The sequence below is a fragment of the Phaethon aethereus genome, assembly GCF_964289735.1.
Source record: "Phaethon aethereus genome assembly, chromosome: 19".
Classification (NCBI taxonomy): Eukaryota; Metazoa; Chordata; class Aves; order Phaethontiformes; family Phaethontidae; genus Phaethon; species Phaethon aethereus.
In genome coordinates, this window is record NC_138595.1 from 6558025 (window position 1) to 6580437 (window position 22413).

Here is a 22413-nt window from a genome sequence, read left to right on the forward strand (position 1 = left end):
ACCCCGCAGCCCGTTCGGGCCGGGTTAACCGAGGCATCGCCCGCTCGGAGGGCGGCTGACCCCATCTGGCACCCCGACCCCACCACGGAAACCTCTGGCCTAGCAAACCTCTGGCTAAAGCAAACCTTTACCCTTAATTTCACGTAAGCATTGCAGGGGCCAGAGACGGAGGCCAGGCAGAGCCCGGCAAGGAACCGCTCCTCGCCGCAGGGCGAGCGCTCCAGGCCTGCGAAAATGCCCCGAGCTCCAGGGGCAGCAGCCGATGTGTATTTTGATTCCGTATCTTTTAAAGGGAAAAAGCCAGCCCAAAGAGCAAAGCCAGCGGGAGAAATCGCCCCGCTGCAGAAACACAGACGTACCAGGTCCCCGACGTGCTGCAGCAACCCAGCGCCGACGGGAGCCGCGGCGAAGGCGCCCAGTTACTCGCTTCCAGCTGGAACCGACGGTGTGGGCTCACCCCCGGCCCCCCGCGCTGACGGCCCAGGAGAAAGCCCGGCTCCGCGGCACAGGGAAGCGACGGGGCAGCCGTGACCGCGCTGTCCTCCTGCCCCCGGAGAGAGCAGCGGCGGGGAGATTTTTGGGGTGAAAGGTGGAGGACTTTGCAAAACAGCTGGGTTTGCTGTTTTGGTCCCGTCCCCCCCCCCTTTTTTTTTTGTTTTTTTGTTTTTTTTTTTTAAGGAACAATGAAGTTTCTGCCTGGCCCTAGAAAAGAAAAGGGCCGAGTGATTCCTGCCAGCTTTCCGCTCACATCTCAGTAGGGCACCGCGCAGGAGCCCGGCGGGGCCAAGCACTAATTGCACGCAGCGGGTCGGGCAGTGAAGCTGCTCATTAGGAGGAGGACGAGGGGTGGGATGCACGAACAAGGGCTTTAAACCACAGCAGCGCAGCGAGCCCTCGCGCTCGGCCTCAAAGCCCATCCAAGGTGAACGCAGACGCCGGTGCCACCACCGCCACCCTCCTGCGCCGGTCCCTGTTCAAGGGAACAGGAAAAGATTAAAATAAGCCAGAATATCCAACAATTCTGCAAAACCTGCAAGGGTTTGGTTTTGGTCAGGGCGGAGCTGCACTGCAGCCAGACTTGGGGGGGCTGCAAAAAAAAAAAAATGCACCATCAGCACCAGGTGTCCGCAAGAAAAAGCCACTACGGCAGGTTCAGCTGTGGGGAAAAAGCAAACCTCAAATGTGGATCTCTGTGCTGGGCATCTCCGGTGCTTCCGTGAAGCGTGTCCTGCAGCTGCCTCCCCAGGCTGGATGTGGCAGAGATGCTGGCGAGAGCCATTTGGAGGACACTCTTTATGCTCCCGTGTCCCAGGCGGCACGGCCGCAGCTCCCGTGGGCGCTCGGCCCTGCTGGGACTGCTCGCTCGTGCGCGGCGGGCAGCAGCCCCCAGCTCTCCCTGCGCTCCCTGCCCAGCGTTCTTTACACCAAGTCCTTCCTGACGATGTTTTGGCTTTCTCCTCTCTTCCCAAATGTTTTCACCCCGTTTGGCTGGTTCGCAGGCTGGCTTTATTTTAATTATCTTTCAAGTTAAACAGCATCACAGCTACCTTTGACGGCTGTTTTTATAAACACTGAAGTTAATACAATGAAGAACCTTAATGCAGAGGGAAATTAATTAAGCAACGCGTGCAAGGAGACTCTTGCTCATGGCAAGCAAAGGTTCTTGGGGCTTTACAAACGTTTCATAAGCGTTCGCTGCATTTTCGTTGTGCTTTGGCCCAAGCTCTGATTTTTTCAGCACAAGTGTTTCTTTTTTCTCAATAAAAACTTTGCAGCGGGATTTCTTTCTGTGGGAACAGAAAATATTTTCTCTGTCAATGTCTTCGGCAGCTCCAACCTAAACAACGCTGCCATCAACTCCCTCCAGGATACTGGCTGGATCCCAAACTGCGCCTCCAGAGCAGCCCTTTGGAAAGAGGGCCAGCATGACCTTCCGCTCTCCTGGAAGGCTACGAAACAGCCCTTGTGGTTTTAAAAGGGCTTTGGGCATCTTTAAAGAAGTTCCTGGGCTCGTCTGGAGGGGTTAGATGCATCCAAGCTGCTGTTGAAATATTTTAAAGAGCTTTACCAACCCAAGAACAAACAGTTCCCCGCCTGCCTTGACCCAACCCCCCTCTGCTTTTACAGGATTCCACCCAGGAACAGGGATGCCAATCCCCGATCCCACAGCCTGGCATCAGGAGCGTCGGCTTATCAAGCTGCCGGTGAGGAACCAGCATCCTTAGGGCAGGATCTCACCACCCGAAGGCATCGCTCTCACAGGCGGGGAAGAGTACAATGCTCACGCTGCCACTCACCGTTCACACATCTCTTGGTGGCTTTCCAGCTGCCTGCTCCCTGCCCCACTCTCCCCACATCCCCAGCCACGTCCCCAAGACCAGCTCTACCGCAGTGCTCACTTCAGGACACAAACTGGATCTTCCCCACCAACACCTCGCCCATGCAGAAAGGCCAGTTTTGGTGTCCCCGAGCTGCCCTTTGCAAACTCTAGCGCTGGGATGACGCCAAGCGCTGCCCTCCCCACGTTCTCCTGGAGTCACGGGATGCTCCTGCACATGTTGCTGCCGTGCCGCCGAGGTCGGGAGAGCAACATCCGCGTACGCCATCTGCTCCCACAATTGCATTTTAAACGCAAGAGGGACCTGCGTAATTTAGGTTTCCTCCATAAACATGACTCTTTAATTGCCATTAATAAACTAAATGAACTGCTTCTCTGGAAAGCGTGACTTTCCCTTGCTGAAGGAGACGTGGCCACCGGCCCCACGGTGCTCAGCAGCCCACCCGCACAGGAATGCTTTCCTTTGGCTCCATGGCTCAGCCCCATCCTCAGACCTGACCTTGTGCCCAACTCAAGAGCACAGATGTTTTCATTAGAAAGTCATTTCATCACACAGTTCAGCTCCCCGTTATCTCTGCTACAAGCAACGTGAAAGACGAGCAACGCGTGCGGGACATGCCTTCCTGGTGGGGTAATTCCCACGGCGCAAGACTCTGAAGTATCTCGGTCCTCGCCCTGTGAAATCCCTAACTCAGCTCCCCGTAACGAACAACTCCCAAGGGTTCACCGCAGACACGCAAGTACACGGCCACGCTGGGACTGCCACGGGAAGGGGACACAGCAGCGCGGCCGCGGCTGCCCCGGCAGCGAGTGACGGACACCCACACGCTGATCTCAAAGCGCAGGGAAAGCCGAGGGCTACAGCCTCCTCATCAGCTCCGTTAGCAGCACAAAAGGTTCCCTTATCTGTCAGGATGCACAAAAATCTCAAACAAGCCCTTGGGCAGTGTTCCTGCTGCCAGCCTCGCTGCAAGCCCCGAGCGACAGTCCTGCCCGTCTCCAGCCGATCGCTCACCTTGGGGTCCCAGGGCCTTCAGGAGAAAAAAAGAAAAAAAATTAAAAAAAAAAAAAGAAAAAATAATAAAAAAAAGAAGAAATCAAGGCAGAGAGAGGAGACATGACTTCGCCAAGGTCACAGGCTGGTGGTAGAGCTGGCATTTGCCGATTGAGCCCGTCTCCAGAGCCACCTCTCCCCTCGCTGGCTGGGTGCTGGTAGAGGCCCAACGGAGAGCGCTCGAGGTGGCAGACGCCGACGCCGTGACGCGGTCCCCACTCCACCTGCGCCTCGCTACCCCGCGCTGCTCCACGCACCCGTCCCACGGGCACCTCCCATTGCTGGGACACACACCACCCGTGCTGCCACGCCGGCCGCCCGCGCCGCTCGTCTGCGGGCGAGGAAATGAATCTCTAAGGGCAAAGAACTGACCCGCAGGAACAGCAGGAGCTGAGCATCGGTGCCTGCCCGGTCACCGTGTCATCCTAAAAGGACAGGAGTTGTCACTCAGATTTAAACGTAAGGTTTTATTTCTTTATTTCTGCCTGCCCGCGCTGGAGAGGAGTCAGCTGAGACATTCCCGTGAGTCCTTCTCAGATACCAGGAACGTTTCATAACCACAGATGTTCTTATCGGCGAGACGAACCTCACGGGGTGAGACGCTGTTATTTAGACCGACTGGTACAATTGCAACAAACAAACAAAAAAACCCACCAGACAAGTTTTTAGGCACGAAAGATCTTCATGCTGCTTCTGCAGTACATCTCTTGGAACAGCCTGGCATCCCCTTCGCTCCAGGAGCTGGTACCAGGAACAGGCTGGAAAAGGCACATGGAAAATGAAGGAAGAAAAGTGGGAAAAGCCCCATCGCGGGCAGGCCGAGGTGCAGACAGGCTCCCCCGACGCCCTCTCCCCTGCCACCACCCAGAGCGTTTCGGAAGTCACTCGAACGACAGTTCAGCCCAGCTGAGACCGACGCTTCCGCAGCCTGTGCCCAAGGGCAGGGAAGCGGATTTCATGCCTAGGAAGCGAAGCCTTTTCTGGGATGCAGAACGTGCCGCTCGCACGCTGCCGTCGCGAAGAGCTGCCACCCCCGGAGGCGGAGGCAGTAAAAAATTTAGTCACAGAAAATGCAATACAGAAAAACTCGTGCGTTTCAAACCCAGGATCCGGAATAATCCCCGTTTGGGTTGGGTTAGTTCACCTGTGGGCTGACTCGAGGGGCCGAGCACAGCCAGCACGAACGAGAGGATGGTTCTGTGTTTCAGGACGGATTTAAGGCAGCGGAGAGGCACTACGGATTAATTTGGCCCATGGAGTAACAATAGGCAAATCACTGTTTTCTCTTGAGTTTAAGATCACACTGAAACACCATCTTATCCCAGCAGCATCCTGGGACACATCCTTCATACCGGAGGAGCCTCTTCTGGAACAGACCCAAGTCGCTGTCGAAGCAGCAACGCGCGGGACACGCCGCCGATGCGCGGCGACTTCAGAAACTCCCCTCTCAGGCTCAGGCAACTGGCGGAAGCGCAGGCACGACACAAAATCCTGCTGCGATCCGTGCAGGCCTGTCCCCTTCCCTCTCTGTCAGCATCTCAGGGGCTCGGCGCTTAACGCGAGCGGCCTTTGCCTCCGCGCTGACGGAGCAAACGAGAACAAGCCCGGTCCATAGCGGGAGGGAGGGAAAGCAGCGACAGAAACACTGAGGTTGGACGGGGACTCTGGAGATCACCCAGTCCACCCCCCGCCGCCCAAGCAGGGTCAACCAGGTCTTCCTCCTTCAACTGTCAGTTGGGAGAAACACGTATTTCCAACGGGATGAAGCGCAAAGTACGAAAGAGGCAGCCTGCAGCTCGCCCCGCGCGCTCCGAGCGCGACCTCCGAGACAGCTCTGGGACCAGCAGGAATTTGCCGAGAGCACACACCGACTTCGGTCTGCAACAACTCAGCTGTGTTCGAGTTGAGTTAAATTTGTCAGCTTTAGTTCTTCTAAGGTATGTCAGCTTGATTATCCTTCATGTGTCAAGGGTCTGCTAGGATTACAGCAGCCGCAGACATCCACCCCCATGCCATATCGTGATGTGACCGGTTCATTATTTTAGGGCATGATTCTCAACCAGTGTAAATCAGCCCAGTTTGGTTGACTCCAAAAGCAATAGCTTGTCCATGACCAGTAGAGATTCTAGTAAGTAAAACGTTATGTACAGAGTGGTTTATGACAGGACTGTCTAAAAATACATTTGTTTCAACACTTAGAAACCTCAAGACGCTCTGTAGATGTTACTTAACCCTTTCAGCACACTGACGCATGCGGCTTGAATGCCATTTCAAAGCACTACTACAATGTTAACGACATGCTTCAGAAGAAAACCCAAAACTCCGAACTTTTTGGGTTTGCTTTTTCTAATTAAGACTACACACCTTTATCTAGCAAATACGCCACACAAATACAGACAAACAAAATACACTTTGCTCCCACAAGAAAAGGAGAGCTCGTCTTTTGGACCCTGGAAGGGTTCAAGGCCAGGTTGGATGGAGCTTCGAGCAACCTGGTCTAGCAGAAGGCGTCCCTGCCCATGGCAGGGGGTTGGAACTAGATGGTCTTTAAGGTCCCTTCCAACCCAAACAATTCTATGATTCTGTGATTGTCAAATTCTGCATTTCAGTGGTGGGCAACAGCCTCATACACAGCCCTGCCACAGTGGGACCACCATCAAAGCTGCTCAGCTCATCAGTAGGGATTTCCTCTCTCTTCTACAAAATTCCCTGCGGACACGTCCGTTTCCAGTATACCCATTTTCCTTTCCCAGCACCAGAGCACAGCTACGTAGGAGTGGCAGCTCCTTCTCCTCTCATAAAGCAAAGCTGCTTCCAATAAAACTTCTCCTGCGAGGACTGCCAAACAATCCTCAAGAAAGCTGGCTTTCTTGGGCTTGAATTTATGAAAGGAGAAACCCCAGGTATTTTAAAGTATCAAAACAGCAGAGGAATTCTGGCAGCTCATTCCTCCTTTCTCCCAGAGCAGCACTGAGAGCACAAGAGCTGCCCTAAGCAGAGCTGTCAATCTGCCAAGACCCAAACGCACAATATAGACTAAAAGTAGGAACACATAAGAGATGAGAAAGCTACAAATAATATGCATTTCTCAAATATTCAGAAAGCGACAAGTACTCTGCCCGTTTCTCCTCAAAACTAGGGACAGAGCTTTTACGTGCCCAATATTCACGTACGCTTTCTTGCGCCCATGACGCATCAGAAGGCTACTCTCTTCATGCCATCTTCTCTCCTTCAAAAGAACTAGCGAAGTACATTTATAGTGTTCAGTAACTGATTAGGTAAGAAAAAAAAAAAGCAGCCTTGGGAGACAGGCAGTTCTCTTATGTAATGTACAGGACACCGGAAAAATGGTATCACATAAGTAAGATGACATTTTGCTTTCCATAAACCATTTCCGAGTCTTGGCTTTTTGAAGAACACACCTGAGAGTAAACGCCACAACGTGAAAACTGCTCTCAGAGCCAGAGTAATTCCTCACCTGTACTTACATGGTCAGAGAGCACAGACAGCAGATTTTAAAAGGATTTCTCAATGTAATGCAGATGTCGAAATCCCAGATCCCTTCAAATGTTACTTAGGATTGCATATTTAGAGAAATTACAGTTTACGTATCTTAATTGAGACTAAACAAGTTATCCATGCATTTGCACAAGTTTAATATATGTATCCATCTGGAATTGATTTTAATAAAAAGGTTAAGTAAAATAGCAAGTGAAGGGGTTCTTCTATCTTGTACAATACGCATACAACAGAAGACAACATAGATGCTGGCAAAAATCCATTACGATAACAAATCAGCAATTCCCAAGATGGAACATCCAACTTCAGAGTTGTTAAAATATTCTTGCTGGCTAAAAATACTTGCGATCCAGCTTCCATCTGCTTTTCATGAGTCTAGAACATGTTTCAATAGCTTAATTTTAGAAAAAGACGACAGATAAATATGTAAACACTTGCAGCCCAAGGCCACAAGATGTCAAACACCACCAGTGACCGCTAAGAGTAAAAATGCTAATTAAAAAATGTCACATCATTCTGTCATATACTCTACTCACCTCTTTTGTTTTGTTGCCCATCTAGACAGAAAAAATATGTATCGATGTATCACAAAAACCGCCAAGGACTTTTCCCCTCCAATACTATACTTACCCTGTCAAAATGTACCTTTAGTCTTCAGCCTTGGAGTGCATTTAATGTAAGATAAATCATGTTTAAGAGGTAACAAATACATTTTCCAATAATTTCCTTTCCTCTCCAAACATCAAAGAAGCTTAAAATACCACAGAAATGCATATATCAAATCCCCCAGAGACTGGAAGTTATCACTCCCTTTCATACACGGCACAACTAAAGCTCAGAACGCGTAAATTCTTTGCATAAACACACAAAATAAAACCATGACAAAAGTGGAGAAAAATAAGTCAGATATTCTGATTCAAGGTCTTGTACCTTTCCTATAAGCCACAAAATTCCCAGCATGTACTTCAAATTTTATTTCTATTTCCAGTATATTATAATAATTATAAAGGTCTGGTCTGCAGTCATAGTCTAAAACCAGTGCCATGTGTAACTCATGACTTTATGACACAGAAGATCTATTGTAATCATCGATGCTTTCAACATTAAATACTTGATCCTGAAATCTTTAATCAGACAAAAGCTCAGTACACAAAAAATTCTGCTTTAACCAGGACAGATTCTCATTCTTCTAAACCAGATTAGGACTTCACTTCAGTGTTGACTCATTCATTTATTCCACAGTCGACAGCATGTTCACAAGACTGTGACTTGTCTATATATAAATACTGGAACAAACGTTCAAAGGGAAAATATACCTCACACCTATGTTCTGTTTGTGTTACTAAGAGCCTTAACATTTCAGCCCAGAGCTTCAACTGCTGTAAACCGGTCCAACTCGGCTGATTTCAGTGGCAATATGTTGATTTAGCTGATGATCTGGATCTCTCTCTTACCAACTACGGACTGTCAGACATCCTTGAGAACAGTTACCTACCCACAGATCCTCTTGCTTCCATGATGCCAACAGCCTACTTGAAATTGTCTAGCCAGCTACCAAGCAGTTCTTGTACATTACTCTATGTTCTGATCCCTGAAAACATCCCTTTTCACAAACAGCTCCAAAAGTTGGCTTTGGATTGTAGGCCATATTCTGAAAACCAGTTGGGGAATTCAAAAGCATATGAAAGCAATTATAATTATAGTACTGCTGTGATAATTAAAACATTGCCAGCTGTATATAAGCCTATTCAAATGTACAGCTGTTACACGGGTAATGGAAAAAAAAAATACAAAAGCTTCAGATTCTGTGCCCCATAATTTCTCAGACTGCTACATTACAAACTCAAGTTACCACCTCCCTGTTTATGACAAAATGCCAAAACAACAGCGTCCTTTTCCATGCTTTCTTGTAAGCAATTGGTTCCCTCATCACCTCCGAGTAATAAAAATTGTAACGTATTTAACAATGATGTCCAATACAAGATTAAACTGGTATCAAGTAAAAAAAAAAAAACAGAAAAACATTAGCTGATTCTCTTCTGCTGAAATTGTTGCCAGCTTTGGTCTAGATGCCTCCTACGCTTGGTCACCTCTGTCTTCGGTTTCCATTGCCGAGTCTCTCTGTTGTTCTTCCGGATCTCCTGGAAGAATACTGGTGACTGTCTGGAGAAGTGACTCAATCTGCTCTTCTGTTAGCCTTTCCTCGCTTTCTTCTACCATCTGCAGGTCAAAAAACAATCTATTGTAAATCATTAAATCCATACTTCCTTCCTCAGCTCCACACAGACAACTCAACTAATTGGGAAATACTATTCTCGGTGGATGCAAGGCGGTCTGAGCTCATTACAAAAGCATTTTACAAAGTGGAACTCCTAGAGTATTTAGAAAAAGAAAGAACTCCATTGTTAACCACTACAATTGGCACTCCATAATGAGACCCTGCTTTCTTTACAACAAGGAAAACACCACACTCAGGACAGGCTTTCCCCTCTGGTTTCTCCTAAAGCCTCTCTCAACCTACACACTGGTATCCTGAGCCAGGCTTTTTGTTTAGCTCATGTGCAGACCTACTTTCCAGAGCTTTTCTCCTAAGCTCCTGTGCTTTCATGTGAGAACTGAAACGAGATAACCTGAGAACGGCTACCTGAACCTTGGTATCTTATCCAGCACCTAGACTGTAAGTAATCAGGCCATAAAAGAAACCACCTAATCCTACAAAAGCTATACTTTCTTGGAATTTACTTAGATTGTGCGATTCCTGAATATAAAGGCATATAAAAGCTTTGAGCAACACAAAACACACTGTCACAAATCAACAATAAAATTCCGTAAGATTAATTGGCGACCTACTCTCACTGTGGAGCTGTGGGAACTCTTATATCGCTGCTACCAGTAAAAACAACTGCCCTAATTTATAGGCAGCTGTTAAAAAGAAAAGCTTGTCAGAGGACTGGAAAAGCAAGCCAAATGAACTCTTCAAACGCAAATGAAACCAATTAGGATTGCGGGGTTTGAGATTTTCTTTTTTATACAAAAGTCCTTTAAAATGTCCTTTGAAGAGCGGTGATTTATATTAATTATGGTTCCAAGTCAACGCAGGTTTAATCAGTTCTAGCTATGAACTGTCAGCTATTCAGATGCATCTTGCCTTCTAAAAAGCAGAGTGGTATATTCAATTAACTTTTTTTTCCTTCAATGCCCTATGAGCCCTCTTCGCGCAATCCGATCATCTTTCATCAGCCATTATCCACAGATACTTGACAAGAGGAAAGCGAGCACGCTTGATTCCACTCATGTAGCAAGAGGCAGACAATGAATATCCATTTGCAAACGACTGTTTCTGGGGACCATCCGGATCAAAGGAGGAAATTCTCTGTGGAGTGGCTTTCCAAGTACAGTTAGTTCAAGAACTACTGTAGGATCCTGGCTTGAAAAACAGCCCTGGCTCCCATTACCGCCAGCTGCTATACTATGCACTAGGAGTTAAAATATACTAAAATTCCTCCTAACGTTCCTCTTCTGTTAAACAACTGCTGCAGCAACTGAAGTGGTATCAGATAATTGCCTGCTAGGCTGCATTTCAGAAGTGATCATCTCAGCAGCTTGACTAGCATACCTTGGAACATCAACATTATACAATAAAGTATGTTAAGAGTGCATAAATACACAGTTTGTTGCCAGTACTGCTGACAAAGCAGTTACTCTATAGATTAAAGCATTACCCTACAGATGACCTGTGCTATTATGTTTTGTAGAGGACTGCCAGCTGCTTTTCAGACTGGATTATAGTGTTATTAATTACTGTTACATTGAACTTTAAAGGTGACAGCCCTCTAGCAGCAGGAACCATACAAAGAAAAAGCCCATATCCCTTGGACAGGCAACATCACTTAAGGCAGAATGATTTATCTCATAGTGGCCAATGTCTCCTGCGTTCGTCACCATCCCACTGCTCTCCCATCTTCAGAAAACTGGCACCTTGCCTAGTTTAGATTTGATTTATTGGATCAGATGAAGTCCACCCCTCTTCGCCATTTAAATTTTATCCCTTCTTATACACCTCCTTCCCCTTTCTTCTCCAAACACTTTCTCCTTTAGGTGCTTGCCTCAGTAGCCAAAGTTAAACACAAGGATTTGATCAGAACTTAGATAATAAACAGTGATTTCTAGAGCAGCATCAACTCTTAACTGCCACATTTAAGGCAGAATATACTTATGTGAGTGTCTAATCACTGCTTCTTACGTGCTCCTCCGTGTCGAATGAGTAATGCTCCAACTCCCAATATGAACAATCATGTTGCTGTCATTTGTACCGGCTGAACACAGAAGCCTGCAAGACTGACAAACTGCAGATACAACTCAGGACACTGACAGATGAGCTCTGGTGATTGCTCTGGCAGTTTAAGAAAGTTGATGAAAGAAAACAGTCTCTCTCATGTTTCAGATGCTTTGGTGCTGTAACTGATGTCTCATTAAACTGTTGAGAAAAGCATCTTTCTTTAATGATGCTGGATACTGCACTGAGGAGTGGGTAAAGTAGCTCCAAATTCCCTTCTGTTGACAGATCCATAGTCTCTGCCAGAGGGAAGTGGTAATTCCTTAAACTGTGTTAGCAAATTCATCAAGGGCTCACCTCCCAGCGCCTCCAAGCTGTGCATCCTCACTGCCAGCTCTCACACCAGGAATTACTGATAAAAATTTAAAAAATTTAAAAAGCAAATCTACATTTGGCAGGATGGACAACTTATTATTCAAGCTGATGCTTCAGCACTATTTTGCTGTGATACTATTCAAGAGTTCAAAGGATGAAAAGCATAAGCTCTATAAATCAATTCCACCCCTCCCAACTCTACAGGGAAACAGCCTGAGCAGTGACTTATGAAAATATAAGCAATTAGGAAGCAGCAAAGCAGCATTCCAAAAGCAAAAAAATCAAAAAATTAGCACAGAGAGCATGTAGATAAATGAAACTGTCCTAAAGGAAAACAGGTATGAAGGGAAACAGGTCACTCAGAGGCTTAGTCTAGATTCAGCAGATATTCGCAGAGTTTTCTGATTTACAACTAAAAGACAAAATACCTCTGCTACTGATAGTACTAGGAAATAATATTACGGTGCTCAAAAGAGGCTTTTTCTTGAGCGTAATTTCTAACAGCCAAAAAGAAACTACTGTATTCAAGTACCTACTTTTCCAGCAAGAATTTTACCAACATATGAAAAAATATTAAAAAGCCTTGCTAACCTATAACTTGCAATTGGCTGAAACTACTCAAGCAACAGATTCAAACCATAAGCAGTCAGGAATGCACAGCTTATACTAAGGAAAACAAAAACGCAAATGTTCTTAATAAGCATATGACATAAGATGTTTATGTTGGCAGTGCCACATACACACCAAATGGAAAGAGATTATCCTCACAGATGATGCCGTGTGCAAAGTGTAGAGTATCATCAACCAAAGCTCCGCTGAACTGTGTATTTTCAATATTCAGGGTTTGTGCATGTAACAGAATTGGACAACGTTAGAGTAACACAATTTATAGATAAAAAGCACCCTGATGTGCAGCAAGACAAGGATGTCTCCTCAGGGCTTTCCTCCTGAGAGCAAGGATTTTCTTGAAAAGAACACAAGAGAAAGGCAGTAAGTCATGTCAGCTACGCTGCTTCTTGTAATAAATAATTCTCAAGTTGTTACTGCTTTTCAGCATTCAAGTCTATACTACACCAAAATAACTACAGTGTTTTTGTAGTAAACGTCACAGCATATCGTGTCATTCATACATATATACAGAATGTATTTTCTGTGAAACGCAACTACGTGGTCAAGGTCAATTCGGTCCAGTCAGGCCTCAATCATAACCTTGATTCCACTCAAATCAGTTGGTTTTTAAACTCTCATTGCAATATTGCATAAAGTAAGCAATTTTCACATTTCATTCCCCTCCCAGCTAATGCTCTAATATTGTCTACAAGGTGACCAAAGAAGGAAGCAGAAAAGATTTGTAATTTAATTGGTATAAAATTGGTACAGCTGGGGGGGAAAAAAAAAAAAAAAAAAGGAGGTATGTTACCCCTGCAGCTAGCATATACTTTTTGAGCCTCAGTAGCTGGAGTTGCTTCTTATTTTATTCATAAATGTATTGATAAAAACAGCCAGATCTTTAGAGCTCTGGAATATATACAAGTATTCAGAAGGCAGCTGAAGCCACTGTACTGCTCACCTCTGAAAGCAACACTACCTTTATTTAGGAGTCTAATAATCAATTCTTCACTTGCTTAAGCACCTGATGCCTAAGACTGCTACGCCACAGCTTACATGTTGACTTAATTTCAAGTACTTAAGTCTAACTAACTTAACTGGACTTAAAGCTTAAAATTAGCAAATATTTACTAAATGGAGAGTACGTCAAGAAAACGACGCCAGTTCTGTTCTGCCTCTCCAGATACATCGGCGCAAGCGCTTTCTGATGCACCAAGTGAAGCATGCATCCAGCATCCCTGTCTGAATCCTGCTGCAAGAGATGAAAAGACAAATCGCTCGCCAACTGCAGAATTAAACGCTGGCAGATGCCTTACTCAGTAACGTAACTGCTACTGGGAACCAGAGCTGTGCTTATTAAACAAATGTGTATGGGGAATATTTTACTACCATGCAGTCTTTCCCAGCTGCACATTTTAACGGTAGCTTTTTTTAATTAAGCGCTACGTATGAACTTCTCAGAGAAACAAAACCACCGTAATTAGCAAATCAGAACGTAACAGAATTACGTTAAGCAGTAAGTCACATTAAAACCTGCTGATAAATTCTCATGTCAGAAAGTTATTTCCAGAAGCTTTTAAAAGTTTCATTTATTGAGGTTAATCAGAAAATAAAAGCTAGCCTGACTATCAAGATAATTTCAAGGATTAAAATGTTTACTCTTAAAATAAGTGTGCAAATATGTATGTTCATAGTGCCATGTACACACATAAGCACAAAATGTAAACATACACACATATATACATGCCTAGATTTTTTTTTTTTTACTCAGTGAAGCAAGGACAAACATTTTAGGAACATGCTTTCACTAACTATAATCATACCTTATCTTTTCTGTGTACTCATGTCAAAGCAAAGTATAAGAGACTTCATCGGCCTCACTGTGCATCTTTTATGCTTTCAAACTAATATTTTATTTAGCCTTCTGAGACAAAACAATACACTGCAAAAGTTGAAGAATAAATAAAGCCACACTGAAGAACTCTAAAAAGTTCTGAAAAAAATAAGAAACTGTCTCAAGGATAAGTAATATTTGATGGGTTACAAACCTCAGCATCACAGAACAGAACAATCTGTGGGTTAAAAGTTATTGTTTATTTGAATAATAAGCTAAGAATTCTATTTAAAAAACAATCAGTAAATGATAGTAAAAAAGGAAATAGGGCTTCTGATCGCTTCCAAAGCTATCAAGCACGTAACTCCAGTGTAGGAGGTACATATTTTATGAGAAAATGACTGCTATTTCCTCATTTGAACAGTAATTTTAAATTGTTCAGCACCAACATGCTAATAGAAAAAAGCACATAAAAAAGAAGTAAAAAGACTGAGTGATTAACGTCCCTCAGAGACAATTAATCGAGTATGCAAAGTGGGAAGCAAAATATATTTTTGAGAAAATAAAATGTTTAAATCCTCTAACATCTTAAATTTCCCAGAAGAATACTTTACATTATTATTTTCTATTCAACAATAAAAGACAATCTGCCAGGCTGGTTATGCAGAGCACGTATCATGAGGTACGAAGCTCTCCAAGATGGAAATCTAGTTTTAAAAAGCACAGAATTAAAATCTACTTTTCCATTCAGAGAGAAGAATGTGGAGCTATTTGTTCATTAAAAAAGATGACACAATCTTCAAACCCATCACAGTTCAGCATTAAGCAAAGCTGAACCAGTGTCATGATTAGATCGACATCACCGTCTTTTTTTCCCCTTCCTTCGTGAATCACTGAGCCAGGAACACCATATGTTAAAGATTAAAACAGGAGGTCAAGATAGCTGCAATGTGTACAGTGTTTTACCCTGTGGGATATGAGTCGGACTTTCATGCTCCTTTTGTTGCTATTGTTGTTTGAAAAGAAATCCTGGCACACAGTCCGGAAAAGACAAATACAAACAATCACAGCAATTTATGCATAAAGACTTACAAAAGATGAGATAAAAAGATCACAACATAATGTTGCTTTTTAACTTAAATGTAGTTTTATCAAAAATGGTTTATTCTTTGCATACAACTAGAGACAGGGAATTTCATCAAAGGAAAGTAAAAGGCAAAAAGCTGGAAAGGCAAAAAAGCAGCAAGCACTAGTAAATATAACTATCCTCTCACATCAGCTATTAAAAGCCTATCAGGTAAATTTGACTCCATTCCATGGACAGGCAGCCCTGAATAAAAGTCTGAGGCATCAAAACCATCTGAGAAAGTAAGAGACAGAGATATGGCTTGTTTGGCATTTTGTTTAAAGCTGGCTTTTTAAAAAATAAGATTGAGTTGCCTACATTCTGTGAAGTGGTCAGAAGTTTTCATCATCATTTACTTCTTATTCAATTCCAGGAGTGACTCAAAGCTTTTGAGTGGCAGGAGCAAGTCCAATAAAAAGATAATCAATGCAATTCTAGACCTAGTATTCACTCCTCTGTAGGTTGTCTCTCATCCATCGACTGCAGCAAATTGACTTGCCTGCATGAAATCTGTGTATGGGTAATCTTCTCCCTACTGACATCAAAGAAGAAAATGTTGGTAGCCTCCACTGCGCTGCATTATTTTATACTCAAAAGATGCTCAGAGAAGACAGGTTTTGTCTGTTATTGCTACCATCTCCTTCCTCTGTCCTCACCAAAATCCAAAATTATTTGAGACAGCAATCGAACAGCAAAGTCATTTCCTTGCTGTCTCCCAGTCTCTGTATTTCACTAACAAAACTGGCCTGCAGTTTCCTAGCAGTTATTGAGATCAAAAGACTTTGATGTGCTTTGATGAAATTGCAAGTGTACTGCAATTTCAAGGAGGCTGAATTTAACACAGCATTAACAATCCAGTCAACCTAGTTTACTGCAGTACTAGTTTTGGAGAAGCTTGCCCTGGGAATTACAGGAGCATCGCAACGGAACAGAAGTAACTGCATCCCCAATACTTCCATGACAGTACAAATTCAGACTAGTCCCCAAATGTATGAATATTACATTTTTCATAAGTTGCTTTTCATCATTAGAGAAGGGTTATGTATCAATCATGGGCTGATATGGAACTCAAATCTCCTATCTGTACTCTGTAAGTTTTAGCAATGCATTTTATCTAACTTTGACATTATAAACCTTGGAATATCTAAAGTATGACATTCTACAGAAACCTGACTTCTACTATAAAGGCCCAAATTTCTTATACTTGCCTTCTGGACTTCAAATGTGACACACGGTGCAAAACTATTTTCAGTATTTTATGGATAGTAAGATAATGAGGAACTAGGTAGAGTAATAAGGGGAGGAGAGAAAAGACAGACAAAACTGCAGTGACCTGAAAGCAGGAAAAGAGTATTGCATTTAAAGAAGAAAAGGCAAAAAAAGACAGTATAGGGCCTACATGGGAATATAATAAAACAGTGTCTAAGCACATGAAGCTAACAAAGGTATGAGACAGGCTCTACATCACCACTTATGAATCACTTCCTAAGCAAAACTCATGAAGCCTTAATGGTCTTGGTTGGGTTGATGACTGACACTGATTTCTTCAATCACAAAACACAGTATTAATTCCTTGGCTAGAAGCATTCACCATTATAAAGTCTACTTCTTGGCTACGAAAGAAAAATAGTCCTACTGGTACCTCTTTAATCCTCCTCTTTTTTTGCAGCAAAATATGATCCCGTTACTACATAGTTTGATTTCGGGGCAAAATTATGAACAACAGATGTTCTTAATGTAAGAGAACTTTATTAAAAGAATAATCTTATTATAATAACCTCTTTATTACCACAAGATCTTTTATTCCTAAGGAGATACTTCAGAGAATATAACCATCTATTTCTATTTAGCGACAATCCCCCTTTACATCAGAATTGTGCTTAACAGATTGACAATGGCTACTGTCCATCAGAAAGTCTGTTTTTATCCATTTCTCATCTGTACTACTGCTCAAAATTCTGTAAGTCATTACTTGCTCCTTTTACCATGTTTGGTTTTATTATAACAGAAAACCCTGCCATCAAAACAACCAGTCATCACAGCTGTCAAAAAGTGAAGTACTTTATTACAGGCAGCAGCAGCAGCAGACAGACTCAGGTTAAATATATTCTTACTCGCAATACTGTAACTAATCTTTAATGACTGCATCGGGCATTTTCAGTATGTGACACCGACGCAAAAGGTGGAGAATCTGTCTGAAAGAAAGATGGGCAAGTCTCTAAGGAGGTCTCACAGAGGATGCAGAGTGGATTTGAAACCATGAATGTAAAGATGTGCATAAAGGGATACATTCAATCATTGACCATAAGAAAGTAATTATTCAACTGATCTTCAAGGTTAAAGCTGCTTTCATTTAAGCTTTGAACAGTCAGAAGCATTGTTACTTACCAGCTGTATTTCAACTGCCGTCACAGGCCTGTGGTTAAGCAACTGGAGCTTTTCTGCTCTGTTTAAAGGCAAAGCATAAAACAATCCACATTACTGTATAATTTGAGGATGACTGGTAAGAGGCAAACACATTCCTGACAGTTTAGTTTCTGACTGGGTTTGCAGTGTGGTTTAATTGCCATAATAATCTGGGTATTTTAAATATAGTACTTGCTTGCGTGTTTAGACATATTGGTGTTTCCATCTCTAGTCTAAGGTGGTAAGGCCGGGGACCTTACATCATTACTGTACAAGCATTAAATAACATGCACCGTTGCTTTGTTAAATACTGTACAGAAGCATTAAATGACTCGTCAAAGATCACAGACTTTTGCTATGAAAATGCGACCACAAGAACAATTATCATACCTAAGAAGTTACAATTCATCAGCCAAACAGCAATAACTCGTTTATTCTTTTAGCCCATTGCAAATGCAAAGTTTAAAAAAAAACAGCTTGAAATCACTTGGTCACACATACTCTCTGCAACCCATATGGTTTAAGCCATTTTTTCATACATTATTACAATGGGCTGAGGCCATACTTTTACACATGTATCTTTGGGGGGGGAAAAAAAAAAATCTTCATCTCTGTTCCCATGCAAATCTATCTTTCAGTTGTGTTTCTACACCTGCTGGGCACCATGCAGCAAACCAAATGGGGACTCACCTAGATTGTAAATATAACCAACCTCTTTTTCCTGTGTTGTTTTTGACTTGATTCATTGCATAGTCCCACAAAGATTTGTATGATCACAAACAGCAAGGTAGCAAAGACACAGAAAAGCCAAAAAACCCAAACCCTCACCACCCTCAATTAGTGTCTGAATTGTAAACGTAAGGTCACTTATTGTAGTTTAAAAGACAAGTGATAATTCATTGATCTACAGTAACTCAAACACGTCTGACTACCTGTCCACACTAAGGCATCCAGAAAGTGATTCCATGCATTGAGATGTGCGGTCCTGTGCCTTCAGCACAAAAGCACTTCAATCAGTATTAGTCTCTTTTGTTTTGACTTTAGATATGAACAATGTTGCATCTGTATTTTTAATAGTCCAGTTTCATTCTCCTCTGCTTACAAGGGGAAAAAGTCAGTAAAACTCGTCTGACTTTGGTATTTGAACACAAACCACTTTAATACTCAGAGAGACAGTTTAGTACCACTGAAGCCAGTGGCAAAATTCCTGATATGTTCAGAACCATCATTAAGCTCACCCAGCCTCACCGCTTTTCTGGATTCATTTTCACCAAGCAGATATTAGCTCTATTTTCTCATCAAGAAATCACGAGATCTCACAAATGTCCATTTAAACACTTTGATCATTGAAATAGGAAAAAAAAGGGGCATGAGGGGGGAAAAAATTCACTGACATTTAAAAATCTCCCCCCCCTTTTTTTTTTTGAAGACGTGATCAAACAAGTATGTTCATTAAATTCAAACCACAACTTTTAGGCAATAGCTCTGCAGCCAAAAGTTATTAATTTTACACCCTACTTAAATACAAATCATTCTAAAAACAAAGTAAAAACCAGCTGTCATATGCCAGTAATGCATATTTCATTAACTTCAGAAGCTCAAAACATTACTATTGACCACATAATAGCAGCATGGCTAACGATCTGAGCTGATTTTTGTGTTTTAAAACAGAAAAGGACAATAATACATCACTACTAAAGATAAAACAGATGTTTAAGAGCGCATTTGAAACAGTAACAAATGCACTTTTATAATAAAAACATACAATTACAGTGTAATAATAATAGATACAATGAGTAAATGAACTTGAACATATATTGGCGGGGGGTGGTGGTGGTATGTGTGTGCATCTTGAATGATTATTACTTGACCTACAGCCTCTCCTAGCAGCCACCTATGTTTATGCAGCACCTCAATCGCACACATTCACGCGTTAAAGTGAGAACCGACAGTTAACGTGCAACAATCTTCCAGTCTGATACAGTAGTGAACTACAATTTTGAACAATTAAAGCTTAGCATTTATTATTTAAAAGGCGTCCTTAACGCGTCTTTAATCCGATTCTGAAGTTTCCCCCAGTTTACTGGACCTGTGGGTGGCTTTCAGGAGAACACAGATGCTGTAATCCACAGCCCTGAGCTCTCCCATGCAGGCATGTACAACCAACAGGTCAACATCTATGCATCTGGAGATACTTCAGAGCTACTGTCTCATTTCAAATGGCCTCCGAGGCTGGCTGGCCTTGAAATCTAACACCAGCTAACAGCTTACAACATTGCCAGGCGCTTCGATGCTTTATTGTTCCCGTATGCACACTGGTACATGTTCAAAGACCAAGGTGTTTAGACTTCTCAGGAGAAGCCTTTGACAAGCGATGCATTGCTCTGGTGTGTATATAAACACACGTGTACGTGTCAAGAGACTGAATTTAATACTTAAGAAGGCAGGCAGCTGACACCCAAAGAGAGTAAGACCCTTCATTTATCCACCAAACACACAGAACGAGCAGCACTAGCATAAAATTTTCCTGGCTTGATGTCTCCTGAAGGAAAAATCCTGTATTACCACAGATTGGATGATGTAACAGATCCTCTTCAGCTAAAATGTCCATGATTGCAAGTGACTCAGTGGTGCGAACAGGACCACGGAAGACTCTGCAGCTCAGTGAAGACAACTGCTTTGCTGATACCAAACATCGAGCCTCATTATACCAGAGGATTTTATGATGTGTATTCACAGCCCTTAAGAACAGAAAATAGCTCCGAATAGATGACATGCTGACTGTTGGATTTAGGTCCAGCCTGCTGGAAACAAAACCAAAATCCTAAAAAAAAAAGTTTTTAATTGTTCCACCTAGTCCCTGAGCCATTCTGCCATCTTTTTCTAAAATGCTGGAAAATAATTTTAATCACGTCTTTCAGCCTCAGAAGAAAAACTTGCAATTTTTAAATGGAACATTTGTGAAATACTAACAACTGACAACAGACAGCTCTAAGAAATCCTCGTATATATTCATTTACCATTAAAAAAAACATACACAATTCAACATCTTGCATTTACATTTCCTTTACAAAAGTACCTACTTTTTTTTATTCTCTATGTTTCAGAATTGCAGAAGGGGATAAGGAATTAGAACTTTATAAAAGAGAAGAAAAAAAAAAAGAAGAAAACTCCATTTTAATCAACCACAGAACTGTTAAAAATGTCTGTTTTAAAATGAGCTCAAACATTTTTGTTACCACCCTACCCTTTTAATCTTCTTTCCTATTTCTACAGAACCACATCAGAAGATTTTTCTCAGCCTTCAGAAAAAGCTTGCCATAAAGTGACGTTTGGCACCTGGATAAATGCCAACAAGCATGGCAAATTTCACAATGATTTCAGATTTCACAGTTAAAAGATTACTTTTGCTGAAGAAGATATTTCTACCTGCACATCAGCCTTTGTTCTTACAAGCAGGGCCATGAACTTACTCATTAAAGAAAACGTGCCTAAATAGATTCCTAAAGCAAATATTTTACCAATGGTGTCAAAGTTTTTTCTAAGAAACACCTATCATCAAATTAGTTCCTCAGGTTTGCCCACACTTATTTGTGTGTCTTGTACAAAGTAGTAAGGATCACTATCCCTGTTTCACAGGCAGTAAGACTGAGGGGGAATGATTAAGTGGTGAGTGCTTTAAAGGCACTGGGTTTTGGAGGTGTAGGAGTGGGGAAGAGACGTGGAGTGGGAGGAGAAAAGGAAAGGCCCTTAAGATAGTACATAGCAGCAGACGTTCCTATATTCTTTGAAGGCTCCACTAAATGATGCTGAAAAGGACTGTGTAGTCATGGCCCCTCTCCAGACCTCCTTCTTACTCTTGGAGATACTGCAGTACCCTAAAGTGGATCTGTCCTTGCTTCATGAACTGTATGGTGCATCCAGACTGCAAAAATACATCCTTTGTGTCAATTACAGCAAAAAAATCAGTATTTAAAGGCAATTCCCACTGTAGTGACAATGCGCTCTCTTCCCTTCTGCAGTACAACCTTGTACATTTCCCCCCTGCTCTCCTGTTAACAACCCCTTTGGCAGTGCAGGGTTTGAGCTTAAATTCTGAATATTGTGATTTTACAGACAACACAAAGGAATCAGAATTAGCTTGGTTAGCCAGATTTATTAGATTGCTTTGGTTTTGGAGAATCAAGGATGAAAGCCAAATATGTTTCCATTGGCGGGAAGCAGTGAACATGCCTTCTTTGTTTTCCCATGCTAATCACTTACATCTATTTGGCAGCTTGATGTTTACAACAAGAGACTATTAAGAGCATGGCTGAATTTAACACTGAACTAAAAGCAGCACTGTTGGCTGCTTTATTGTCAAAAAGATAAGGTATTTATAACTGCTGCCTTTTACTACTGTCATACGTAACGAAAGGACAGAAATAAAACGTTAATATTGGCAGGGGAGAAGTACCGAAATCCTTTAGACCAGAATTAAAATTGAGAGCAGGTCATTTAAGGAATGAATGAGAGAAAAACCCCAACCTTGTAAAATTGTAGCAAAAGACATCACTGCCATAAAAGCAGCAGTCCTAACAGAGCTGGGTAAATAATATTAAATAACATCTTCAATGCACAAAAATCTGTCCAATTCATCTGAATGAATGTATGAAAGATTTAGCACTTTTTCCTTAAGAGCTAGGAAACTGCCTGGTCCAGTGCCTGGAGCACTTGACGGAGGCGCAGAAGCTGGCGCTCTGGTCCTGGCTTTCAAGGTCATTAGCTTTATGATCCCTGGCCAAGCACATGTCTGTGCCTCAGTTTCCAGACATCTAGAACAGAGACAACATTTTCAGCTCTCACAAGAGAGCTATGAGGATATCTACTTGCGAAA

The 22413-nt window shown here is 42.7% G+C and overlaps 1 protein-coding gene across 1 annotated transcript in view; it reads right to left on the reverse strand.

Moving 5' to 3' along the window:
* The window catches only part of CRCP (CGRP receptor component), a gene marked incomplete at its 3' end in the record, with an annotated part of 61315 nt that overhangs the window by 22737 nt on the left and 16165 nt on the right, over positions 1–22413 (reverse strand). Inside the window, exons 4-5 of the mRNA XM_082008621.1 lie at positions 17520–17577; positions 9018–9131 (exon numbers count right to left, since the gene is read on the reverse strand). Of these exons, the coding sequence (XP_081864747.1) occupies positions 9018–9131; positions 17520–17577 (172 nt within the window). The remainder of the gene's footprint in view (positions 1–9017; positions 9132–17519; positions 17578–22413) is intronic.